At 45.9% G+C, this 21,185-nt stretch overlaps 1 protein-coding gene across 8 annotated transcripts in view; it reads left to right on the top strand.

The window, feature by feature from the left end:
- The window catches only part of SMARCA4 (SWI/SNF related, matrix associated, actin dependent regulator of chromatin, subfamily a, member 4), an 89,656-nt gene that overhangs the window by 31,314 nt on the left and 37,157 nt on the right, over positions 1-21,185 (top strand). For all 8 annotated transcript variants that reach the window (XM_021705223.1, XM_021705222.1, XM_021705219.1 and 5 more), the window contains 7 exons: positions 3,390-3,520; positions 3,658-3,715; positions 11,758-11,879; positions 13,585-13,735; positions 14,517-14,680; positions 19,406-19,472; positions 20,512-20,622. In XM_021705223.1, the coding sequence (XP_021560898.1) occupies positions 3,390-3,520; positions 3,658-3,715; positions 11,758-11,879; positions 13,585-13,735; positions 14,517-14,680; positions 19,406-19,472; positions 20,512-20,622 (804 nt within the window). The remainder of the gene's footprint in view (positions 1-3,389; positions 3,521-3,657; positions 3,716-11,757; positions 11,880-13,584; positions 13,736-14,516; positions 14,681-19,405; positions 19,473-20,511; positions 20,623-21,185) is intronic.

The raw sequence follows: 21,185 nt of genomic DNA, 5'->3' as shown, positions 1-21,185 counted from the left end.
ACTGAGCCAGCCAGATGGCCACCAAGATCTCTTTAGATGTGATTGTTGATATGGGGTGTCATTGCTTCTAGGCCCTCTTGGCAAACAGATCTAGGGAATAGGTGTATGTATGCGTACATATCTTCATTGCTATTCTGTACGTTCAAAATCTTACATTCACAGGGATATCTTTGCGTCTAATCTAATACCATATGGCTCTTTCTATTCTTCTCTCTTTCCTTATTATAACAGCTTAGAACTTGGGTCCCATTAGCCATGGTATATTTCCTTATTTGCCCGATCCTAGAAAATACATTCTAGGAAATACATTGAGAATTGTTAACTCATACTCCTGTGGAAAACAGGCCTCCTCAGTAGAGTTTAGTTGGTGTTTGGAGTTATTCAGCCTGAAACTAATGTGCTCCAAATATTACATTTAAAAGTTACTTGGGTTAGTTCTCCCCTGTGCCCTCATTAGTGCGGTTTCCCCTGTCCTTGTTGGTTTTATTTATTTACTCATCATTTTTATGTATTTATTAATTTTTTTAAAAGATTTTACTTATTTGAGATAGAGAGCACAAGCCAGGGGACAGAGGGAGAGGGAGAAGCAGGCTCCCCACTGAGCAGGGAGCCAGATGTGGGGCTCGATCCCAGGACTCTGGGATCATGACCTGAGCCGAAGCAGACACTTAAGTGACTGAGCCACCCACGCACCCCTTTCATTTATGTATTTAACATGTGAAATTTCACTAGTCTGGTTCTGAAAGTCAGAAGTGTACAAAGTGGCCCACTCAGAGGGCTTGCTGTCTCCACACACCGTTTTTTCCCTACTACCTCCCTACCCGCCTCCTGAAAGCCACCGTTCTCACTCAGTACACTCATTTGGAGGAAAGATGTATAAACGGGGGAGGTGTAAATAACTGATGTTTCCTTTCCCACCTCCCCTGCCCCCTCCTCACTCCCACCTCCCAGAGGAAAACTGAGTAACCGTTTGCTCTGGGGCCTTTTCTGTGTATGTGCCACCAGATGGTTTTCTTTTTCCAGCCTTTCATTGTATCCCTGACATCTTCCCACATTAGCTCACATACACTTACCTTATTCTTTCAGTGTCAACGAAACGTGGTATTTCTTGCAGAAAATATTTAAACAGTATGATGAAAAGCAGAAGCCCCCACAGGACCTGCTCTCTCGTGACATGCATGTTGAACATGCATCCAGGAATCGTTTTCCCTATGTCCTTTTTGTTTTGTTTTAAGGCCTTTTGGGGTGATCTAGACACAGCTAGACTCTTTCCATTCAGCAGAATATCTTGGGCCACTTTCCAAATCAGGCCATTAATTCTATTTTAATTTTATGGTGTCGATGTGTTGGGATCTTATTCAGCATGCAGACGGATAGTTATTTAGGTTGCTTCACATCTGTAGCCGAGATGAAGATCCTGCACTGCTCAGTTCTGATGCACCACCGCGTGCCCCTCCCTTCCTGGAGGCTGTTGCCCTGTTCCCTTTCTCCTATTGCACATGTTGTCACGAGCCTCCTTGTCCATTACCTTTTCATGCTCTTCCCCAGTCGGCGTGGCCTGCCATAACAAAACACCATGGCTGGGGCGCCTTCAATAACAACAAAAAAAGTATGTTCTCACAGTTGTAGAAGCTGTAAATCCAAGATCAAAGTGCAGCAAGGTCAATTTCTGGTGAGGGCTCTCTTCCTGGCTTGTGGATGGCTGCCTTCTTGCTGTGTCCCCATATGACAGGAGAGACAGCAAGCTTTGCTGTCTCTTAACAGGGGCACTATCCCATCCCAAGGCCCCCACCGTTGTGACCTCAACTAACCCTCATTACCCCCCCCAAGGCCCCATCTCCACATATAGCCACATTGGGGCTTCAGCATTTGAATTTTGGGGGGACACAGTTCAGCCCATAGCAGATGCACACTTTTTCCTGGAGGCCAGATTTCGAAAGTGAATGACTAGTGATTAACTCAAATAGGTATTTATTTCATGAAATTTTATTTTATTCTTTTATTTATTTATCTGTCTAGCTATCTAGCTATCTAGCTATCTAATCTATCAAGTGGGATCCATGCCCAGTGTGGGGCTTGAACTCAGAACCCTGAGATTGAGAGTCGCATGCTCTGCCAACTGAGCCAGCCAGGCGCCCCATGAGATTTTATTTTAAATGTTATATTGAATTTTTAAGAATGTGGCCTGGTGTTTTGCTACAGTAGAAAGCCTGTGTAAGGCCATTTGGGGCATTCAGGGGAAAAGTCCTATGGCGGGAAAGTGCAGTTCAGGGAATTCTGTTGGGTAAATCACTGGCCGATTCTCCTGTTGAGCAACAGAAGCATCGCTCTGTGTTGGCTGTGAATTGTGCTTGAATCTCAGCCAGTGCTTCTCAGCCTTGGCACCTCTGAATTGCCTGGGAGCTTTTCAAAAAGCCCCAGAGCAGTTGAATCGAATTTGGGGATGGGGGGAAGTGCAAGCATCAGCACTGTTAGCCACTCCCAGGGAGCACTTGGGGGTGAAAGTCACTGATGGCGGCCCATGGAGGCCGTCTGCCGAGCATGCTCATGCGGCAGGTGGTTGCCATCACCTTCCATGGTGGGCAGCTTTGAGGGTGAGGTGGTCTGGTTGCGTGGGAGCTAATCTCTACTGTGTGGGCCATGTTGACGGTGAGTGTGGCATCTTAGGGGACACGGGGCTGGTAGAAGTTCCTCGAAGGTGCAAGCAAAGTTTTAAACCAAGAACTTCGTCCTCATCCTGGAGGTTTTCTCTAGGAAATTTGTGGGCGCTAATGGAGGGGGAAATGTTCTTCCAACGTTGGCATCTCAGAACGAGAAATTGAGGAATTCTATATATGCTAAGAGGAAATTAGTTGTTTTGCTTTTCAGATATTCTAGTTAGCTGTTTCACAGAAAAGAATGAGGACCTCTGAGGAAGTCTACAAATGTAGTATCAATGGGGGAAAAAAACAAGGGCCATAAGAATGTGAATAATGCAGTCATTTGTGTATAAACGGGGAGAGCGCAGTCCTTGTTTCTCACGCATGGAGTAGATATACAAGGCCGCATGAGAAACAGATACTGGTAGACACATAGAGAAACCGTCTGATGGGGTTGGGGAAGAGTCACCACTGTGCTCTTGTGAAGTTGGAGCTGTATTTCCTATTTGAAAATGAAATACCTTGAAGAAACAGTTGTCACCAATGGATCGTATATTATTACTGGATTATTAATGTGTCATTAAGCCTTTTTTTTAATGTCATTAACCCATTTTCACAACCACTGGCCACGTTTTGTGCCATTTTCTGGGCATGGAGTTGGGAGAGCACTTCCCAAGGTGGCCATAGTTAGCAGAAGCCTGAGGTATGGAAACCACAGAGCCTCAAGTTATACATGTGATGTTTTTTCAGCCTCTGGATGAGACTAGCCAAATGAGTGACCTGCCGGTGAAAGTGATCCACGTGGAAAGCGGGAAGATCCTCACGGGCACCGACGCCCCCAAAGCAGGGCAGCTAGAGGCCTGGCTTGAGATGAACCCGGGGTGAGTTGGCCTCGTTCCAGGGGCTCTGGCAGCTGGGGATGATTTTGCTTTCATTTAGAAGCAGGCCAGTTCGTTAAAGAAAGTGAATCCTGTGGGTTCTAGTGAAGTGTGTATTAAAACAGTAATATTTTTTCTAGATATGAAGTAGCTCCAAGATCTGATAGTGAAGAAAGTGGCTCAGAAGAAGAGGAGGAGGTAAGAGTCCATTTCCTGGCTGCTGTGGCTCTTGGTGTGGTAACTTCCATGTCTTGGGCCCCCGTCACCCCTTTGCACCGAGATCCTCTCCTGCTCTGGGTGGGTGTTGTATGGGGCAGGAAACAGGTACGGGGCAGCCGAGGCCCCCAGTCCTGTGCTTTAGAGCTGCACTGTCCAGTAGGGAAGCCTCTAGCCACGTGTGACTCCTCAGTCTTAAATTAATCAAATTAAATAGAATTTAAAACTGACCATCCTCAGCTCTCCTAGCCATCTTTCAAGTGCTCAAAATTCGAAGCTCTCCTCTCCAGAAAGATCAGTGTGAAGTTGTGATCATTAGATCGTGTACATGTTTGCCCATTATAATCTATTCTTTGGAAACAAATAGTTGCATTTGTTGTGTAAACTCTCTAAATCATTTAACTATGCCACGTTATGGTGCTATTTCCTTGGTTGACAAAGCTGTTCTGAAGAACCACGTTCCTCTCTCCTCTCCGTTCTTGAGTGCCTCCTGGGGAAGGATCTCTCAGGGAGCAGTCTCTGAAGGCCGTGTCTCCATCCTTAGCATCCAGATGGGTGTTCTCTATCACTCCCACTTCACTTGGGGTGAGAGTGTCAAGTATTAACTAACCATTTTGATTTCTTTTATGAACACTTCACGTCATTTTCCCGTTTCTGATCAGTTATAAGTGGGTTTTAACTGAGTTTTTAAGTGCTCCTCGTGTATTTTCCCCCACCTGAAGTTGGCATGGTGTTCGCCTATAATCTTTCTTTTGGTCTGTCCTGATTTTACTTTCCTCCTTATTACTACTCCAGTTCATCTGGAATTTTATTTGGTGTAGGCCATGGGGCAGAGCTCTACCTTGTTCCCCCTCCAAGGAGTATTAAGTGAACTGGCATGCAGTTGAGTCCTCCCATCCCATCGGCCTGTGACATTTTTTTAAATGATGTGTTGAGTTTTTATATCCAGTGGGGTCATTTTAGGGCCACCTGTTCAGGTTCCTTTAACATTGATTGTAATGATTCTCCAGTAAAATTTTGTTGTAATTTTTTAATAGCTCTGTAGAGGTAAAATTTAAATACCATGAAATGCAAAAATGAAAAAGCCACAGGAAGTGTATAATTCGGTGATTTTTAGTGAATTTATAGACTTGTGTAATCATTACCACTCACAAATTTTATTATGTTCTGTAATCCCAGAATTCTCCCTCCTGCTGGTTTATAGTTTGTTCTGACTCCTTCCTGCAGCTCCAGGAAACCAGTGATCTGCTTTCTGTCTCTGTAGATTTGCCTTTTCTGGAGATTTCCTATAAATGGAGTCCTATAACATATAGTAATTGTGTCTGGCTTCTTTCAGATAGTGTGTTGTTGATGTTCATCCATGTTGTTTGCGTATCGAGAGATCATTCCAATTTATTCCGGAGTCCTATTCCATTGTATGGTGTAGCACGCTTTGTTTATCCATTCACCAATTGATGAGCATTTGTGGTGTTTCCATTTTTTGCTGTTATGAGTAATGTTGTTGCAAACATTCCCATACATGTCTTTGTGTAGACATATGTTTTCATTTCTCTTGGGTAGATACCTAGGAGTGAAATTGCTGGGTCATATGCTAAGTTTATGTTTGCCTTTTTAAGAAACTGCCAAACTGTTTTCTAAAGTGGTTGTACCATTTCACGGGTTCCAGATTCTCTGTATCCTTGTCCATACTTGGTATTATCTGTCCTTTTGATTATATCCATCCTAGTGGGTGTATAGTAGTATCTCATTGTGGCTTTAGTTTGCATTTTCCTAGTAATTAGATAATGTTGAACATTTTTTCATGTGTTTATGCACCATTCATATATCTTCTTTGGTAAATGCCTATTCACATATTTTGCCTATTATGAATTAGGTTGTTTGTCATCTCATCACTCAGTTGTAAGAATTCTTTATATATTCTTGGGACATGTCCCTGATCAAATACATAACTTGCAGTATCTTTTCCTAGTCATTTGGCCTTTTGTTTTTTCCCTCAGTGGTGTTTTTTGAAATGCAAAATTTTTAAATTTTAATGAAATCTAGTTTTATCAAATTTTTTTCATGCATTGTGCTTTTGGAGTTACATCTAAGAACTCTTCGAAGTCACTTAGATTTTTCTTCTAGAAATTTTGTAATTGAAGCTCTTATGTTAAAGATCATAGTTGAATTGATTGCTGTGGTCTGACATACAGGTATAAGATTTTTTTTGCATATGGATATCCACTTTATCCAGCACCATTTGATGAAAAGACCACTCTTTCCTCCTTCAGTTAGTCTTGGCACTTTTGTAGGAAATCAGTTGACCGTAAATGTAAGGGTTTGTTTCTGCATCTCATTTCTGTTCTTTTAATCTTCATGTCGGTCTTTGTGCCACGATCACTTTATATTGATTGTTGTAATTTATAATAAGTTTTGAAATTAGTGTTACTCCTCCAATTTTGTGGCTTTCATTGTCTATTCTAGATCCTTTGTGTTCCTATGTAAATTGTAGGGTCAGCTCATCAGTTGATACAAAAATGCTTGCTGGAATTTTTATTAGATTTGTATTTAATCTATAGATTGATTTGGGGAGAATCACACCTGAGCAATATTTAGTCTTCTAATTCATACTCATGCAATGTCTCTCCATTTATTTTTATCATCATTGATTTCTCTTAGAAGTGTTTTGTGGTTTTCAGTGTATAGTTTTTATATTTCATTTGCTAAATTTATGTTTTTTAAAAGATTTTGTTTATTTATTTGACAGAGAGACACCGCATGAGAGGGAACACAAGCAGGGGGAGTGGGAGAGGGAGAAGCAGGCCTCTCGCTGAGCAGGGAGCCCGATGCGGGGCTCGATCCCAGGACCCTGGGATCATGACCCGAGCCGAAGGCAGACGCTTAACGACTGAGTCACCCAGGCACCCCTTGCTAAATTTATTTTTAAATATTTCTTTTGATGCTATTATGAACAGAATTGATTGCTTTTTTTTTTTTTTTTTTAAGATTTTACTAATTCATTTGAGAAAGAGACAGAGTACAAGCAGGGGAGAGGCAGGCAGAGGGAGAGGGAGAAGCAGACTCTCCACTGAGCCCAACTTGGGGCTCAATCCCAGGACCTGGAGATCATGACCTGAGTCGAAGACAAACACTTAACCATCTGAGCCACCCAGGCACCCCTAGAATTGATTACTTAATTGTATTTTTGGATACTTTATTGCAATTACATGAAAATACAACTTCTTATATTAGTTTTGAAAAATATTGGTCTTGTATGTATATATGAACTTGCTGAACTCATACTATTTGTTCTGGATAGTTTGGTTTTGGTTTTTGTAGATTCTTTAGGATTGTCACATACAGGATCATACTGGGAGGCCGATGCTGGGCTCGATCCCAGGACCCCGAGATCATGACCTGAGCCAAAATCAAGAGTCGGATGTCTACCCGACTGAGCCACCCAGTACCCTATGCCTGTAAATTTTGAGTTGTTGTTTCTATTTTCATTCGGTTCAAAATATTTTCTAATATTCCTTGTGTTTGGGGTTGGGTTTTTTTTTTTTTTTGACCATCAGGTCATTTAAAGTTTGTTAAATTTTGGGGTGCCTGGGTGGCTCAGTCGTTGACCGTCTGCCTTCGACTCGGGTCCTGATCCCGGGGTCCTGGGATCGAGCCCCGCATTGGGCTCTCTGCTCTGTCGGAAGCCTGCTTCTCCTCTCCCACTCCCCCTGCTTGTGTTCCCTCTCTCGCTGTGTCTCTTGTCAAATAAATAAATAAAATCTTAAAAAAAAAAATAAAGTTTGTTAAATTTTAAGCATTTGAGAATTCCCTAGATTTTTTTGTTTTTGGTTTCTAATTTAATTTTCTCATGGTATGAGATTACTTTGTATGATTTTCATTCTTTTTAATTTATCGAGACTCATTTTTCTGGCTCAGGATCCTGGGGAATGTTTCATGTTCACATGTTCTGCATTCTTTGAGTGTAGTGTTCTGTATATAATAGTTGAGTTGGTGGATAGTGTTGTTCAGGTCATGTGTATCCTTTCTGATTTTGTTTAGTTCTGTTGAGAAGGAAGTAGTAAAATCCACTATTTTTGTTGAATTGTCTATTTTTCCTTTAAATTCTGTCAGATTTTGCTTCATGTATTTTAATGTTCTGTTGATACATATATTTTAGTTGTTATATTTTCCTGATGTATTTGATATTTTATCATTATTAAATATGTCTTTGTCTCTAATAATTTTTTTTTAAAGATTTTATTTATTTATTTGACAGAGAGATAGCATAAGCAGGCAGAGCGGCAGGCAGAGGGAGAAGCAGGCTTCCTGCTGAGCAGGGAGCCCAATGCAGGGCTCGATCCCAGGACCCCAGGATCATGACCTGAGCTGAAGGAGGACCTGCTTAACCGACTGAGCCACCCAGGCACCCCTCTAGTAATTTTTTTTTTTTAAGATTTTATTTATTTATGAGAGAGAGAGAATGATCTGGGGAGAGACACAGGGAGAGGGAGAAGCAGACTCCGGCTGAGCCGGGAGCCTGATGCAGGAATTGAACCCAGGACCCTGAGATCATGACCTGAGCTGAAGGCAGATGCTTAACTGAGCCACCCAGGCGCCCCTAGTAATTTTTGTTTTATTTATTTATGTTTTTAAAGATTTTATTTATTTATTTGACAGAGAGAGAGAGAGACAGAGACAGGAAACACAAGCAGGGGGGGTGGGGGAGGGAGAAGCAGGCTCCCTGCCGAGCAGGGAGCCCGATGCAGGGCTCGATTCCAGGACCCTGGGATCATGACATGAGCCGAAGGCAGACGCCTAACGACTGAGCCACCCAGGCGCCCCGTAATTTTTGTTTTAAAGTCTGTTTTGTCCGGTGTTCATGTAGTCCCTCCAGCTTTCTTAAAACTATGGTTTCTTTGCATGGTATATATTTTTCCATTCTTTTACTTCAAACCTATTTGTTCATTTGAATCTGAAAGAGCAGATAGCTAGATCTTGCTTTTTAAATCTACTATGACAGGGCACCTGGGTGGCTCAGTTGGCTAACGACTGCCTTTGGCTCAGGTCATGATCCCGGACTGCCGGGACTGAGTCCTGCATCGGGCTCCCTGCTCTGCAGGGAGTCTGCTTCTCCCTCTGACCCTACCCACTCTTGTGTTCTCTCTCTCACTGTCTTTCTCCCTCTCAAATAAATAAAATAAAATCTTAAAAGAAAAAAAAAAATACATAGTATGACAGTGCCTGCCTTTTGATTGCGTTTTAGACTGTTCATATTTAATGTAATTATCCATATGACTTTTTATATTTGCCATTTGACTATTTCTTTTGTCTCATGTCTTTTTTTCTTCCTCTGTTCCTTTTTTACTGCTTTCATGTTAAGTATTTTTTACTGTACCTTTTTAGTTGTTTGCTTTGTAGTTGCTCTGAGGATTACAATATGCATTTTAATTTATCACAGTATACTTCAGATTAATATTAACTCCATTCTGGGAAAATATAGAAATTATGCCTTACTCTAGATCTATTTGCTACCTTTCCTTTGTGTTGTACATATACATACACATATGTTACAAATATATACACACATCTGGATATTGTACCTATATATGCTATAAATCCTACAAAGCGGTCTTCTGATTCATACCTCATGTCATCTTACAGTTTGGTCTAAATAAGTCAGTAGAGGACAAGTAAGGGAAAATGAATTTATAGAGTCTTTTATATTGATCCATGTAGTTGCCATTTTTAATGCTATTAGCGTTTGAGTTACTATCTTTTAGCACCAAATTCTCTCAGCCTTGGTAAATCTGCGATTGTATTTCTGTAGCTTTGACTTTGGAAGAATAGTTTAGTTGGACACAAATTTCTTTGGTGACAGCCTTTTTCCTTGTGAATGTGTTATTCCACTACTTTATGGTCTCCATCTCAAATGAGAATTTAGCCACTAACTAACTGTATTGATGATCTTTTGTAGTTGATGATTCATTTTTCTCTTTCTTGCTTTCTGGCTTTTGTTGGCTTTGGCTTTTTTTAGCAGATTGTGAACTCTCTGTATTTATTCTCCTTAGTGTTTGTTCAGCTTCTTGGCTGGGTAGTTTCTTGCTTTTCATCAAATTTGGGAAGTTTATCATTGCTGCCTTCTATCGAGATTCTGTATTTGTTGATTTATTGTGCTTAAAGATAGTTTCCTTTGGTTCTTTGAACATACTTATAATAATAGTTGCTTCAAAGATTATTTGCTAAGTTCAACATCTGGGAACAGAGAGGATTCATTTGCTTTTTCCCTAAATACACATCACACTTTCCCTTTTTGCTCGTCTTGTAATGTTTAGTGGAAGCCTGTTTTTAACTACGCTGGATTCTGACTCCCGCTCCTGGGTGGTGGTGTTTGTGTAAGTAATGTACTTGGGCTCAGTCTGTGGAGTTCTTTCCCCAGGGCTGTGTGCTACCTTTGGTGTCTCTGCTCAGTTTAGTTTTTGGTTTTATTCTTGTTTTTATTTTTAATCCAGGCTGTCTAGGATTTCTTTGTAACTTAATAACTTTTTTTGTAACTTAGTAGTTACATGTTTCTTTGTAACTTAGTAGTCATCCAGTGATTGGGCAGTGATTGTGCTCAGACATCTTGAGCCAATAAAGCTTCTGTCTCTGGTGGATCAGTGTGTATAAAGGAACACATTCTGAAGTTCAGGCCATTTTCAGGTCCGCCTTGGCTTTTACTTCCTGTGAGGCCCTTCTTCATTTTTCTCTGTACATGGTCACAGGCTTAGGCAGTAATTTGCTTTCCCAACCAAAGCAAAACTGAGAACCTCACTTACATAACAACAGTGCCACTGGATGGTATGGGCCTTGCCCCCTGCTACAGAGTGACTGAGTCCCCATCAGCCTCAGCTGCCAGTGCTCTTGGCCCGGCCGTCCTGGCAGAACCTTCAAGGTGGAGCTGGGGGTAAAGAGAGATGGAAGTTGCCCCAAGTAAGAACGCTACCATCTCCCACTCTTCTTACCCAAGGTTCAGCAGTTTTTCAAGCATTAATGGTTCTCAGGCTCCGAGAGCTCTCAGATGGTTGCTTTTGCGAATTTTGTCCAGCTTCAAAAAGACGTATTTTTCGTGAGTTTGTGAACTTCCTCACTCAGACTTAGAAGTCCTACCCATTTTAATTCCAGACATGGGGATATCAGCTAGGATAAGTCTGTACCAAATGCGATTTCTTTTTGCCCAAAATGTTTGTGCTGTTATCATCTGTTCATTATTCCAAATCGCTTATAAAATCATTTTGCATGCTCCAAGGGACATCCCACGGGGTTTTGATTGGAATCATTTAGTAGATTAATTACAGATACCTTTTAGTTTAATAGCAATCCCATTATACATAAAGATAACCTATTGGCACTTTGTATGACTTACCCAAGAATACAAGAATGGTTTAACATTGAGAAATGCATTTGTGTGTGTTTCAGCAATATGTCCCACAAAATCCCTTTTCGTCTCAGTAAAGGCTGAAAAATAACTTTAATGAAGAACAACACTTAAATCTAATTTACAAGTTGATAGAAAACCTCGCAGTAAACTAGGATGGCTGTTCTCACTGGTGTTATTTGACATAATGTAGCCATTTTAGCCTTTTTGGTAAAGCCAGAAGTAAATCAAGAGCAACAAATACCGAAAATGGGCTATAACATGTTTAATACTTAAAAATTTAAGAGAATCAAATGAAAAACTGCTTTGAGTTGGTTGGGCAAGGAATAAGCATGGTAGTATGCATTCTGTGATGGAGGGAGGCATGGTGCATGAAGCATCTACTACTAGTAAAAAGAAGACAATATCCTGAGACAGCTTTAAAAAGAAGTGTCAGTGCTCCGTGCTTAGGAAAACTAAAAGTCATAAATGGAGCAATTAAGAGAAGCAGCAGAGAAGAGGCATGACACATTCCGGCAGAGTAAGAGGCCATGAAAACAGCACTTGCCTCCCGAAGTGTGCCCTCCACCTGGGAGCCCTGTGCCTGTGCCTGTGGGGGGGCCTGGGGTCACGTGGGCTTGTGTCTCTGTAGGAGGAGGAGGAGGAGCAGCCACAGCCGGCACAGCCTCCCAACCTGCCCGTTGAGGAGAAGAAGAAGATTCCAGATCCAGACAGTGATGACGTCTCGGAAGTGGACGCCCGGCACATCATTGAGTAAGGCGTCCCTCCGCGGCCTCCTGCTCTGCCAGCTTCCTTCAGGGTGGCACCAGCAGGACTGTTGGGATCCCAGCCTCTCTCTGGACAGCATGCACCCCTGTCCCGCTGGCAGACATTGTGGGACTGCAGACGGGACAAACTGATTATCTTCACATTTCATTGGTTTTCGTAGGCTTTGAATATTCCATCCATTCACATGGTTCATCTTGTGCTTGAGAGAGAGTTGGGTGTAGAGCAAAAGCCTCCTCACTCTTGTTCTTCAGCCCCCGACTCCAGTCCCTCCCCTGGAAGGAAGTACTTCCAGCGTCGTGTGTCTTCAGAGTATTTCATGTTTCAACAAACAAAACGTGTATATAATTATTTTTTTTCACTTGTACACGTGTATCCAGGCACACTTTCCTGCCCCTGGCTTTTTTCACTGGAAGTTTTCTCTCAGAGGTGATGCTTTCTTTCTTTCTTTTTTTTTTTTAAGATTTTATTTATTTATTTGACAGAGAGAAAGAGCACAAACCGGGGGGGGGGGGGGGGGGGGGGGGGGGGGCGGTGTGTGGCAGGCAGGAGGAGAGGGAAAAGCAGGCTTCCCGCTAAGCAAGGAGCCTGATGTGGGGCTCTGTCCCAGGACCCTGGGATCACAACGTGAGCCGAAGGCAGACACTTAACCGCCTGAGCCACCCAGGCACCTCGAGGTGATGCTTTCTCCACGCATTGTCGAGCACATGGTATTGTACCTTACGCTGTCCTGTATGAGCCTGTCCCTAGTGGGGGGCATTCACATTATTTCTCATCTTTTGCTCTTATAAGCACAGGTACAACTAACATACTAATCATCGTTCCTTATGGTATGAAGGTAGTTGATACTCTTTAAAAGAAATAGAGGATTGAGAGTTGTATACGCTATAGGTATGAAAGCAGCCCTAGAGCAAGCAGGCAGTCTTTTGAAATCATCAGAGAAACAGGGAAAACCCCACTAAACTCACTGAAGGATTCCTAAGAAGACATAAAGACAGAATCCACAGCATAGCATGAAACAGTATGACGGAAATTGGATCACGTGTATGTCACATTAATAAAATGAAGATAGTTTCTTTTTTTTAATTTTTAAAATGTTATTTATTTGAGAGAGAGAGAGAGAATGAGAGTGGAAGCATGAGCGTGGAGAGGGAGAAGCAGGATCCCCGCTGAGCAGGGGAGCCTGACTTAGGGCTCGATCCCAGAAGCCCGGGATCATGACCCGAGCCAAAGGCAGACACCTAACCAACTGAGCCACCCAGGCGGCCCCAAAACGTAGACAGTTTAAAGTCACTTTTAAAAATAATTCCAGATCGGATCATGAAACAGCCACAACATAAACGATTCTGGTTTTGCGTGAGGCTGTGTCATGTGTATTTTCCCTTTAGGCTCATGAGTGCCCAGTAGAGAGGGCGGGCTATGGGACCAGTCTCCGGCGGAAAGAAACACTCTTCTTATGATGTGGCAGTGACCTGATTCCTGTTGTGGGAGGGTGGGTTTGGGACCCACACATGCAGTCGTGGATTAATAGTCGTGGCTGGCTCACCCTCAGACTCTCTGGCTGCACTGGGCTCATTTTATGGCTCAAGCCACAGATCACTGGGCAGAAAGGGCCACTCGGCAGAGGCTTGTGTCAGAAGCATGTTGTCACAGATAGGAATGGGTGTCCTCACACAGTGCTTCCATCTCCCAGGAATGCCAAGCAAGACGTGGATGACGAGTACGGCGTGTCCCAGGCCCTTGCTCGGGGCCTGCAGTCCTATTATGCCGTGGCTCATGCTGTCACTGAGAGAGTGGATAAGCAGTCAGCACTTATGGTCAATGGTGTCCTCAAACAGTACCAGGTAAGGTTGGAGGGGCACATCCACACGGCAGTCTCGAGGTTTCCCAGTGGTGGGTGGCTACTCAAGTCACATTCCAATCTTGCTCTTTTGGACACTCGTTCTTCCCCTCTGAACCTCCGTCTCCCCATCTGGAAAGCAGGGGCCCAATCTGTTACCTTTGCCTCCAGGAGGAGATGAAAATTGTGCAGTTAATGTATGCCAGGCCAAATAGGAGGCTTCTACTCATTGGCTTCTCATCCCTCAACGACCCTATTTAGTAGGTGCTTCCATCTCTGCGTTCGATGCGGGGGGGGGGGGGGGGGACAATGAGGAACAGGGAGGTGCAGCGATTCCTCAAAATCACACAACTCAGGAGTGGCCAAGCCAGGATGGGGCCCAGCCTGGGCGCACATGTACTAGGTGCGTGGTCCCCGGAGCCCTGCCGTGTGTGGCCACCGTGTTGTGTGTGGCAGTGAGGCCAGGGAGTTAAATGTCAGCAGCCCTGCTTCCTGGTGGCCTTTCCAGGTAGAAACTTAGCTGTTTGAATATGTACCAGAAAAAGAGATTTTATAGACCTAGCACCAGCACAGCAGTGCTGTGATTTTGTAGGAGTGATGGCTGAGGATGAGGCCAAGAAACCAAGGAGTGGGCTGACTGAAAGCAAAATACCAGAACTCGAGATGGCCACGGGTGGTTCGTGGCTAGGCCGACCGCGGGCCTGGCTGTGCTGAGTCTGCAGTGCGGGGAATGCTCTCGTACCGACTTGGGCTTCAGTCCTGGCCGCTTGCCTCTCTCCTTGCAGATCAAAGGCTTGGAGTGGCTGGTGTCCCTGTACAACAACAACCTGAATGGCATCCTGGCGGACGAGATGGGTCTGGGGAAGACCATCCAGACCATCGCTCTCATCACGTACCTCATGGAGCACAAGCGGATCAATGGACCCTTTCTCATCATAGTACCTCTCTCGTAAGTGCTCTCACCCCTGGGGGGTCTTGGAGTGTCCAGCGGGAAGGCCCTGTTGCTTGGGTTCACCTCATTAGCTCTTTAAAGACCCCATCTCCAAATACAGTCCCATTCTGAAGGGACACAACTCAGCCCGCGGCACCCTGCCTCTGGTTTCAAGGGGCGAGATTGGAGAAGGGTGGGTGAGGGAGTGCCCACCCATCATCCCTGTTGGGGCAGCTCTCACAAGATGACCTCGAGGTCCCCTTCAAATCCCCCAACTAGCACACTCCACACAAGGTGTTGCAGAAGCCTGACAAGCTCCTGCTAGCGGAGTGGAGCAGAGCCATTTGAGGAAATAGCCTTAACTGTTCCTCCCTAGGGCACTGAGCCCTCTGGTCCATGGCAACCCTGATGCTTAGTGTGATAGGATCTGGGTCCTCCAACCGAGTCCCAAAGAGGTTCTCACTCACCACCTCGTGGCGCCACTGGCCACCTCCTTCCGGCAGGCAGTCCTCAGGGGGCCAAGATTGACCAGCCACCCTGGGCATCCCTCTTCCTAGCTCAGCACTGCCACAATATGGTTCACCTGCCCCACAGTTTTTCTAGAAGTCCTGGAGCTGGCTTTCCTGGACCTTTCTCAGGTTTCATGTCATTCATGAAACCAATCACAGGCCTGGGGTGTGGTCTACCCTGATGTGGCCAGGCCTCTGTAGTCTGCATTTGGCTTGGCCCTGAGAGGCGCACCAACCCCCCTTTGGCCAGCACTCATCAGCAACCACTTCATCCTTAAATCAGCTGTCCAGGGGGAGAACAGGAAGCTGAGCGCTCATACCCTGATTCCATAGGAAATAAGACAGCCTCCTGCTTTTAAGACAGCCAGGCTGCCAGAGGCCATTCAGCCACGCTGGAGGGTCCCAGAACTCTCCCAGAATTTACTTGGAGAAGTTTATTTCTTCCTGCTGCCTTCCCCTCCTCGTGGTCCTGTAAATTTGGCTGCCCTGCTAGGAACAGATCCGTATGGAGAGAGAACTATTTGCACAGTGCGACAGAAGTCCCAGCCTGAGGACGGATGGCCTTGCCACCTCCTCCCTCATAGCCAGACCCAACTTCTCAGCTTTCTGCTGCACTTCCCCATGCACTGTCTCCCGGCCCACCAGTGACTGGAGTCCCCCTTTTTAGCTCCTGTGCCCCTCTCCCGAAGTGCGACGTTTGACTTCATCTCCACCGGCATAGTTCACTCCAGCATGCTGTCCTACAGCGTAGGTGTTTTGTTTGTAACTTTTCATTTTGAAATTATTTCTAACAACTGAAATTATTATAAACAATTGCAAAAATAGAATAAAGATTTTCTATATTCCTTTTTATCAGCTTCCCAAATCTTTCCTAACTCCAGGACAGTTATAAAGACAACTGGTCTCCATTAGGTGATGCCTGCCAGTTTCCCCACGTAATCTTAGGAGTTTTCCTTTGTAATTCGTAAGTTCCTGATGGCGAGGCACGTGGAGACCACAGAAAGGTCCCATTTCGCAATCATATTTTCCCCAGAGACTTCCACGTCCATCACATGGGCCTGGCTTGAGACCGCTTCCCCTCTGGGAAGGGCCAGTGGTGGCTCTCTTTCCATCACTCCTCCCACAGGTGTGAGAGATCCACTCTAAGGAAGAACTGTGCTTCTCCATGTATTAATTTATTTGTGTAACTCTGAAAGCTGCAGAATGCACACATTCGTAATTTTGTTGCTTAAGTTGTCCCAGATCTGGCCTGGGGAGACCCTTCAGGTTGGTTTCCTGTTTCCAGATTCCATGTCCTGGTCATTGTGGTGGTTTGCTTTAGAATAGTTTTAGCTTTACCAAAAAGTTGCAGAGGTACCTCGAGGTCTCTGTGTGCCCTCCCCTAATTCCCCTGTTGATAACATCTCACATGACTGTGGTACATTTGTCACAACTCAGGAACCAGCAGGCACATTACTGTTAACTAAGCTCCAGACTTGATTCAGTGTTCTACTTTTCTCCTGACATCCAGTTGCCATTCCAGGATCCCATACTGCATTCAGTCTTCTTGTAGCCTTCGCCCTCTGTGGTCTGCGGGCACTCCTTGCTTTCCGTGTTTTTGTTGACCTTGATGGTTTTGAGGAGGACGAGTCAGGTGTTTTGTAGGATATCCCTCAATCTGGATCTGTCTGGGGATCTTCTCCTGCTTGAACAGGATGGTGGGCATGGGGGCCAAAGAGCACAGGGGTGAAGGTCCCCTGTCATGACATCGTTTCAGGGGCTGTTATTGTCAGTGTGCCTTGTCCTGGGTGATGTTGACCTTGGTCACATGGTTGAGGTCCTGCTTGTCAGGTGTCTGCCGTGTGAAGTTACTCTTTCTTCCCCTTCCATATACTGTATTCTGGAACAGTCCCTAAGCTTAGCGCCCGTGTAAGTGGGCAATTAAGCTCCCCCTCCTTGAGGGGCAAATAGCTCTATAAATCCTTTAGAATTATTCTGTACAGAAGATATATCTCTTCTTCCCATTTGTTAATTTATTTAATCATTTATATCAGTGTAGACTCATGGGTACTATTTTATACTTTGGTCTGTACACCAATACTAGTTTATCTTGTTCTCGAATCATTCCAGCGTTAGCCATGGGGAGCTTTTAGTTGGCTACTCTGTCCCTTTGACGTGGCCCCATTGTTGTGGGGTTTTGAGAAACTTAGTTGTATTTGGGCTCCCAGAGATGCCCCCAGCTCCACTTGTACATTTCCTGTCTGAGGCCTAGAATCAGCCATTTCTCTAAGAGGCTCTAGTCTCTGTTCTTAGAGAACAGTATTAGAAACCAAGAGCTGGGTGCTAGGGGTGCCCCCTTGCTTCTGATCGTCCTTACTGGCAGGCCCCGTCAGCGGACAGCATTAGGAAATAAATGTATGTGTTTATGTAACGTGATCTGTGTCTAGTCATGGCCAACAGCTGTCTCTAACTCAGCTAGACCCATAGAGCTCCTTCTAGCTCTTCTTACTTGTATAGCACTTTCCAAATAGTTAATCCATGAGAAACAACTTTACCAATTGGAGTACAGTGTTTAGATCCAGTTCTTTTTGTCTTTCCAATTAAAATACCTTTTCCAAAGGTTATTTAAATCAGCTTCAGTATGTTGATCTTCAGGCTTTTTTACACCATGTTCCACCCAGACAAGGATCTGGTCCATCGAATGACATCTCCAGGCCAGAAGAGCTCCTTTTGCCCGAGGGAGCAGTTTTAGACGTCAGGCATCCAGCTGTCCCATCCATCTGTTGAGACGAACAACTGTCCACCATGAGTTTGCTTGTCCTGCCTCCCACTAGACTCTGTCTTCCACCCTAGCTCCTCAGTCTTCCCTGCCCCTGACTCTCTTGGCTCTTCTCTCCTCCTATTACAGATGTTCTCCACACTTCATGTTTTGGCCCTCATCTTCTTTCTTGGTGCCCTGTCTGCCATTGCTCCATACAGTAGAATCCAGACTTCAGTGACTGTACCAGGGCAATCTTGCTGACCCTCAGTAATGCCTCATCTGAGGCAGGGCCAGTGGCTCCAAGATGCCAGGACCCAGGCTTCTAGAGTTTTCTCTGCTCAGTCACCCTTAATGTATGACTTTTGCCCTTAACCTTCTTACCTCATGGTTGCAAGATGGCTGCACTGCCTCCATCATTTCATCTAGGTTCCCAGGTTGGTGGACAGGGTAAAGAGCAGCTGATTCTCCCCTCTCTCCACCCTTCTTTGAGAGCTTTCCCCCACTTTCACCCCAGCAACATGAGCTTCATCTCATTGCTCCAACTATGTCCAGCTGGTTGGCCCGACTGCTGAAGAGCCTGGGAGCTAGGGGCTTACAGTGGAACTTCTCGCAGAGGGAGCTGGGTGAGCCACAAGCAATTTCTGCCACTCGGCCTTTGAGTCTTGTCTTTACAAACTACCCAGGCTAGACCTTTTGAGTAAGTTCCCTTTCTTAACAAAAAGTGACTATCCCAGTATTTCTCAGGGAACTCACTCCCTGGGAAGTTGGCCTTATTGTTGTTGTCACCCTCACCCAAGGTTCTGTCTCTTGTCCCAGGTGAATTATTTCTTCTCATCTGCCTTCCACCTGCCCGCACGCCTGCCCATTTCTCTCTTTCCCTGGTCTTCCTGGCCTTGCTTGTCCCACGGAGGAGCAGATGAGAGTCCATGCTCCTGCCCTGCACCCAGTCTTCCAGCCCTCTGCCCGGAGCCAGTGTGTCCTCCCCATCTCCATTGTCTCTTACCGGGCAGGAGCCTGCGGTGGCTGGCCGTTTTCATTTCAAGGTGGCACAGACAACCTGCGGTGTCTCCTGTGCTCCCCGATCTCCCCAGCCTACCCTCCACCACAGCTCTGAGCCTAAAATGAGGCACTGTGAGTGTGCGGGTTTCCCGGCAGCAGACTTGCAATGCATGGCGTGTTCTCAGAGGGGCTTGGGACCCCACAGCCGTGACAGGACTGGTCTCCCAGGTTCAGCTCCTGGATCTGGCCTTCTGCAGCCGCCTGGTTCCTGCCACCCTAGCGGCAGCTGCCCCTGTACCTGCTGCCACATCTCTATGTCCCTGCTCCTCTCACCCAGGACATGACCCCCTCCCTCCCTCCCCCAAGACTGTAGGTTACTTGATCAGCTCTGAGCATCACAGCCACGTCGGCCTCATGCCCCAGGGGACGTTGTCGTAGACAGGAGCTGTTGATGAATGAATTAGAACCTGACTGTCCCTTCCTTGTTTCCGTCAGCACGCTGTCAAACTGGGCATACGAATTTGACAAGTGGGCCCCCTCTGTGGTGAAGGTGTCCTACAAGGTAGGTCACAGCCTGAAGGGATGGACGTACATGAGGGCAGGGTAGGAGTGGGAAATACAGATGAGCGAAGAGGGAAGTCCGCTTGCATGAGTGGTGTGATGCATATGCACCCGTTTTCCTATGTTGTACTCATGGGATCGTGCTGGTCATGCAGGGTTTGGATCATTTATTTATTTCCGAGTAATGCGTTTGTAAATGATGCTGTGCAGTCAGTTCGTGGAATCTGGTGACATCATTGCTTTCCCTGGAAGGTTTCGTTATTGTCACCTGAGCTTTGGTTAAAACCCATTCATGTAGGATGCCTTAACGAGTATACCCGTGATCTCTAGGACATGGTACTTGGGGGCCCTGCCTAGCTCGATTCACCCCATGAGGTAGAGACTAATTGTGCCTATTATCTTAGTGGGGAAACTGAGGCAGAGAGGGCAGCCCTCATGCAGCCAGGTTGTGTCCCTGCCTGCCAGGCTCCTGGGTCCAGGCTTTTTGCCCTGTGTTGTGTGGCTCTCCGCCACATGGTGGGGAGGAGGGGGTCCCAACACCAGGAACAGTGTGTGCAGGGAGAACTTGGTGCAGTTAAGGAGCTAAGAATAGTTCTGCCAGCAAGAGCTTATGGGACCCACTGAAGTTCAGTCAGCCTAGAATGTGAGCCTAGAGAAAGCACCATGTTTATACCCTGGGGCCCTGGTCACATGGGTCAGGAGTTTGGAACGGGGAAGGGACAGGGCAGGTTTGCTAATTGGGGAGAAGCTGGAGCTACATCAGGGAGTGGTCAGCTGGGCCACACTCACATGGGAAGCCTTGAGGCAGCGGCCGGGTTTCCAGCCAGGAGGCCAAAGAGGAGGGAGCTGATTGGCCACGGACACCGGGACAGATGTAGTGTGGACAGCAAGCTTCCCAGAGCCCCCGGGCTGCCCGTGGCCCGCATGCCTTTCTCCCCTTCTCTGCAGTTGCCGGTCTGCATGTCAGCGGGGGAGGCCTCTCCACGGCAGCCCCCGTGGCCCCAGGAGGCTTGAGTCGTGCATGCTTCTCTCCCACACAGGGTTCTCCAGCAGCCAGGCGCGCTTTCGTCCCCCAGCTCCGGAGTGGCAAGTTCAACGTCTTGCTGACGACTTATGAGTACATCATTAAGGACAAGCACATCCTTGCAAAGGTAGCATGTCCTTGTGTAAAACACACCGAGCCCCCTGTGGCCACGTGGTGTCAGTGAACATGTGATCCAGGGTTATCCTATGTATGTCACGGAGACCAGCTCCTCAGAGCTGCTTTTTTTTTATTTTTATTTTTATTTTTTTTAAGATTTTATTTATTTATTTGAGAGAAAGGATGAGGGAGAGAGCATGAGAGGGGTGAGGGTCAGAGGGAGAAGCAGACTCCCTGCCGAGCAGGGAGCCCGACGCGGGACTCGATCCCGGGACTCCAGGATCATGACCTGAGCCGAAGGCAGTCGCTCAACCAACTGAGCCACCCAGGCGCCCGCTGTAGAAGTTTCTAAAGCATGGTGTAGAATGAGCCCATCTGTTGGATTCAATCCAATCAAAGCCAATGAAGGAAATCCATGAACACGCTTGAGCTTTTTTTTTTTTTTAAGATTTTATTTATTTGAGACAGAGAATGAGAGACAGAGAGCACACGAGAGGGAGGAGGGTCAGAGGGAGAGGCAGACCCCCCGCCGAGCAGGGAGCCCGACGCGGGACTCGACCCCGGGACCCCGGG

The sequence above is a fragment of the Neomonachus schauinslandi genome, chromosome 1, assembly GCF_002201575.2.
Source record: "Neomonachus schauinslandi chromosome 1, ASM220157v2, whole genome shotgun sequence".
Lineage (NCBI taxonomy): Eukaryota > Metazoa > Chordata > Mammalia > Carnivora > Phocidae > Neomonachus > Neomonachus schauinslandi.
Note: the sequence above shows the minus strand (reverse complement) of the source record. Positions and strands in the feature narration are given on the sequence as shown.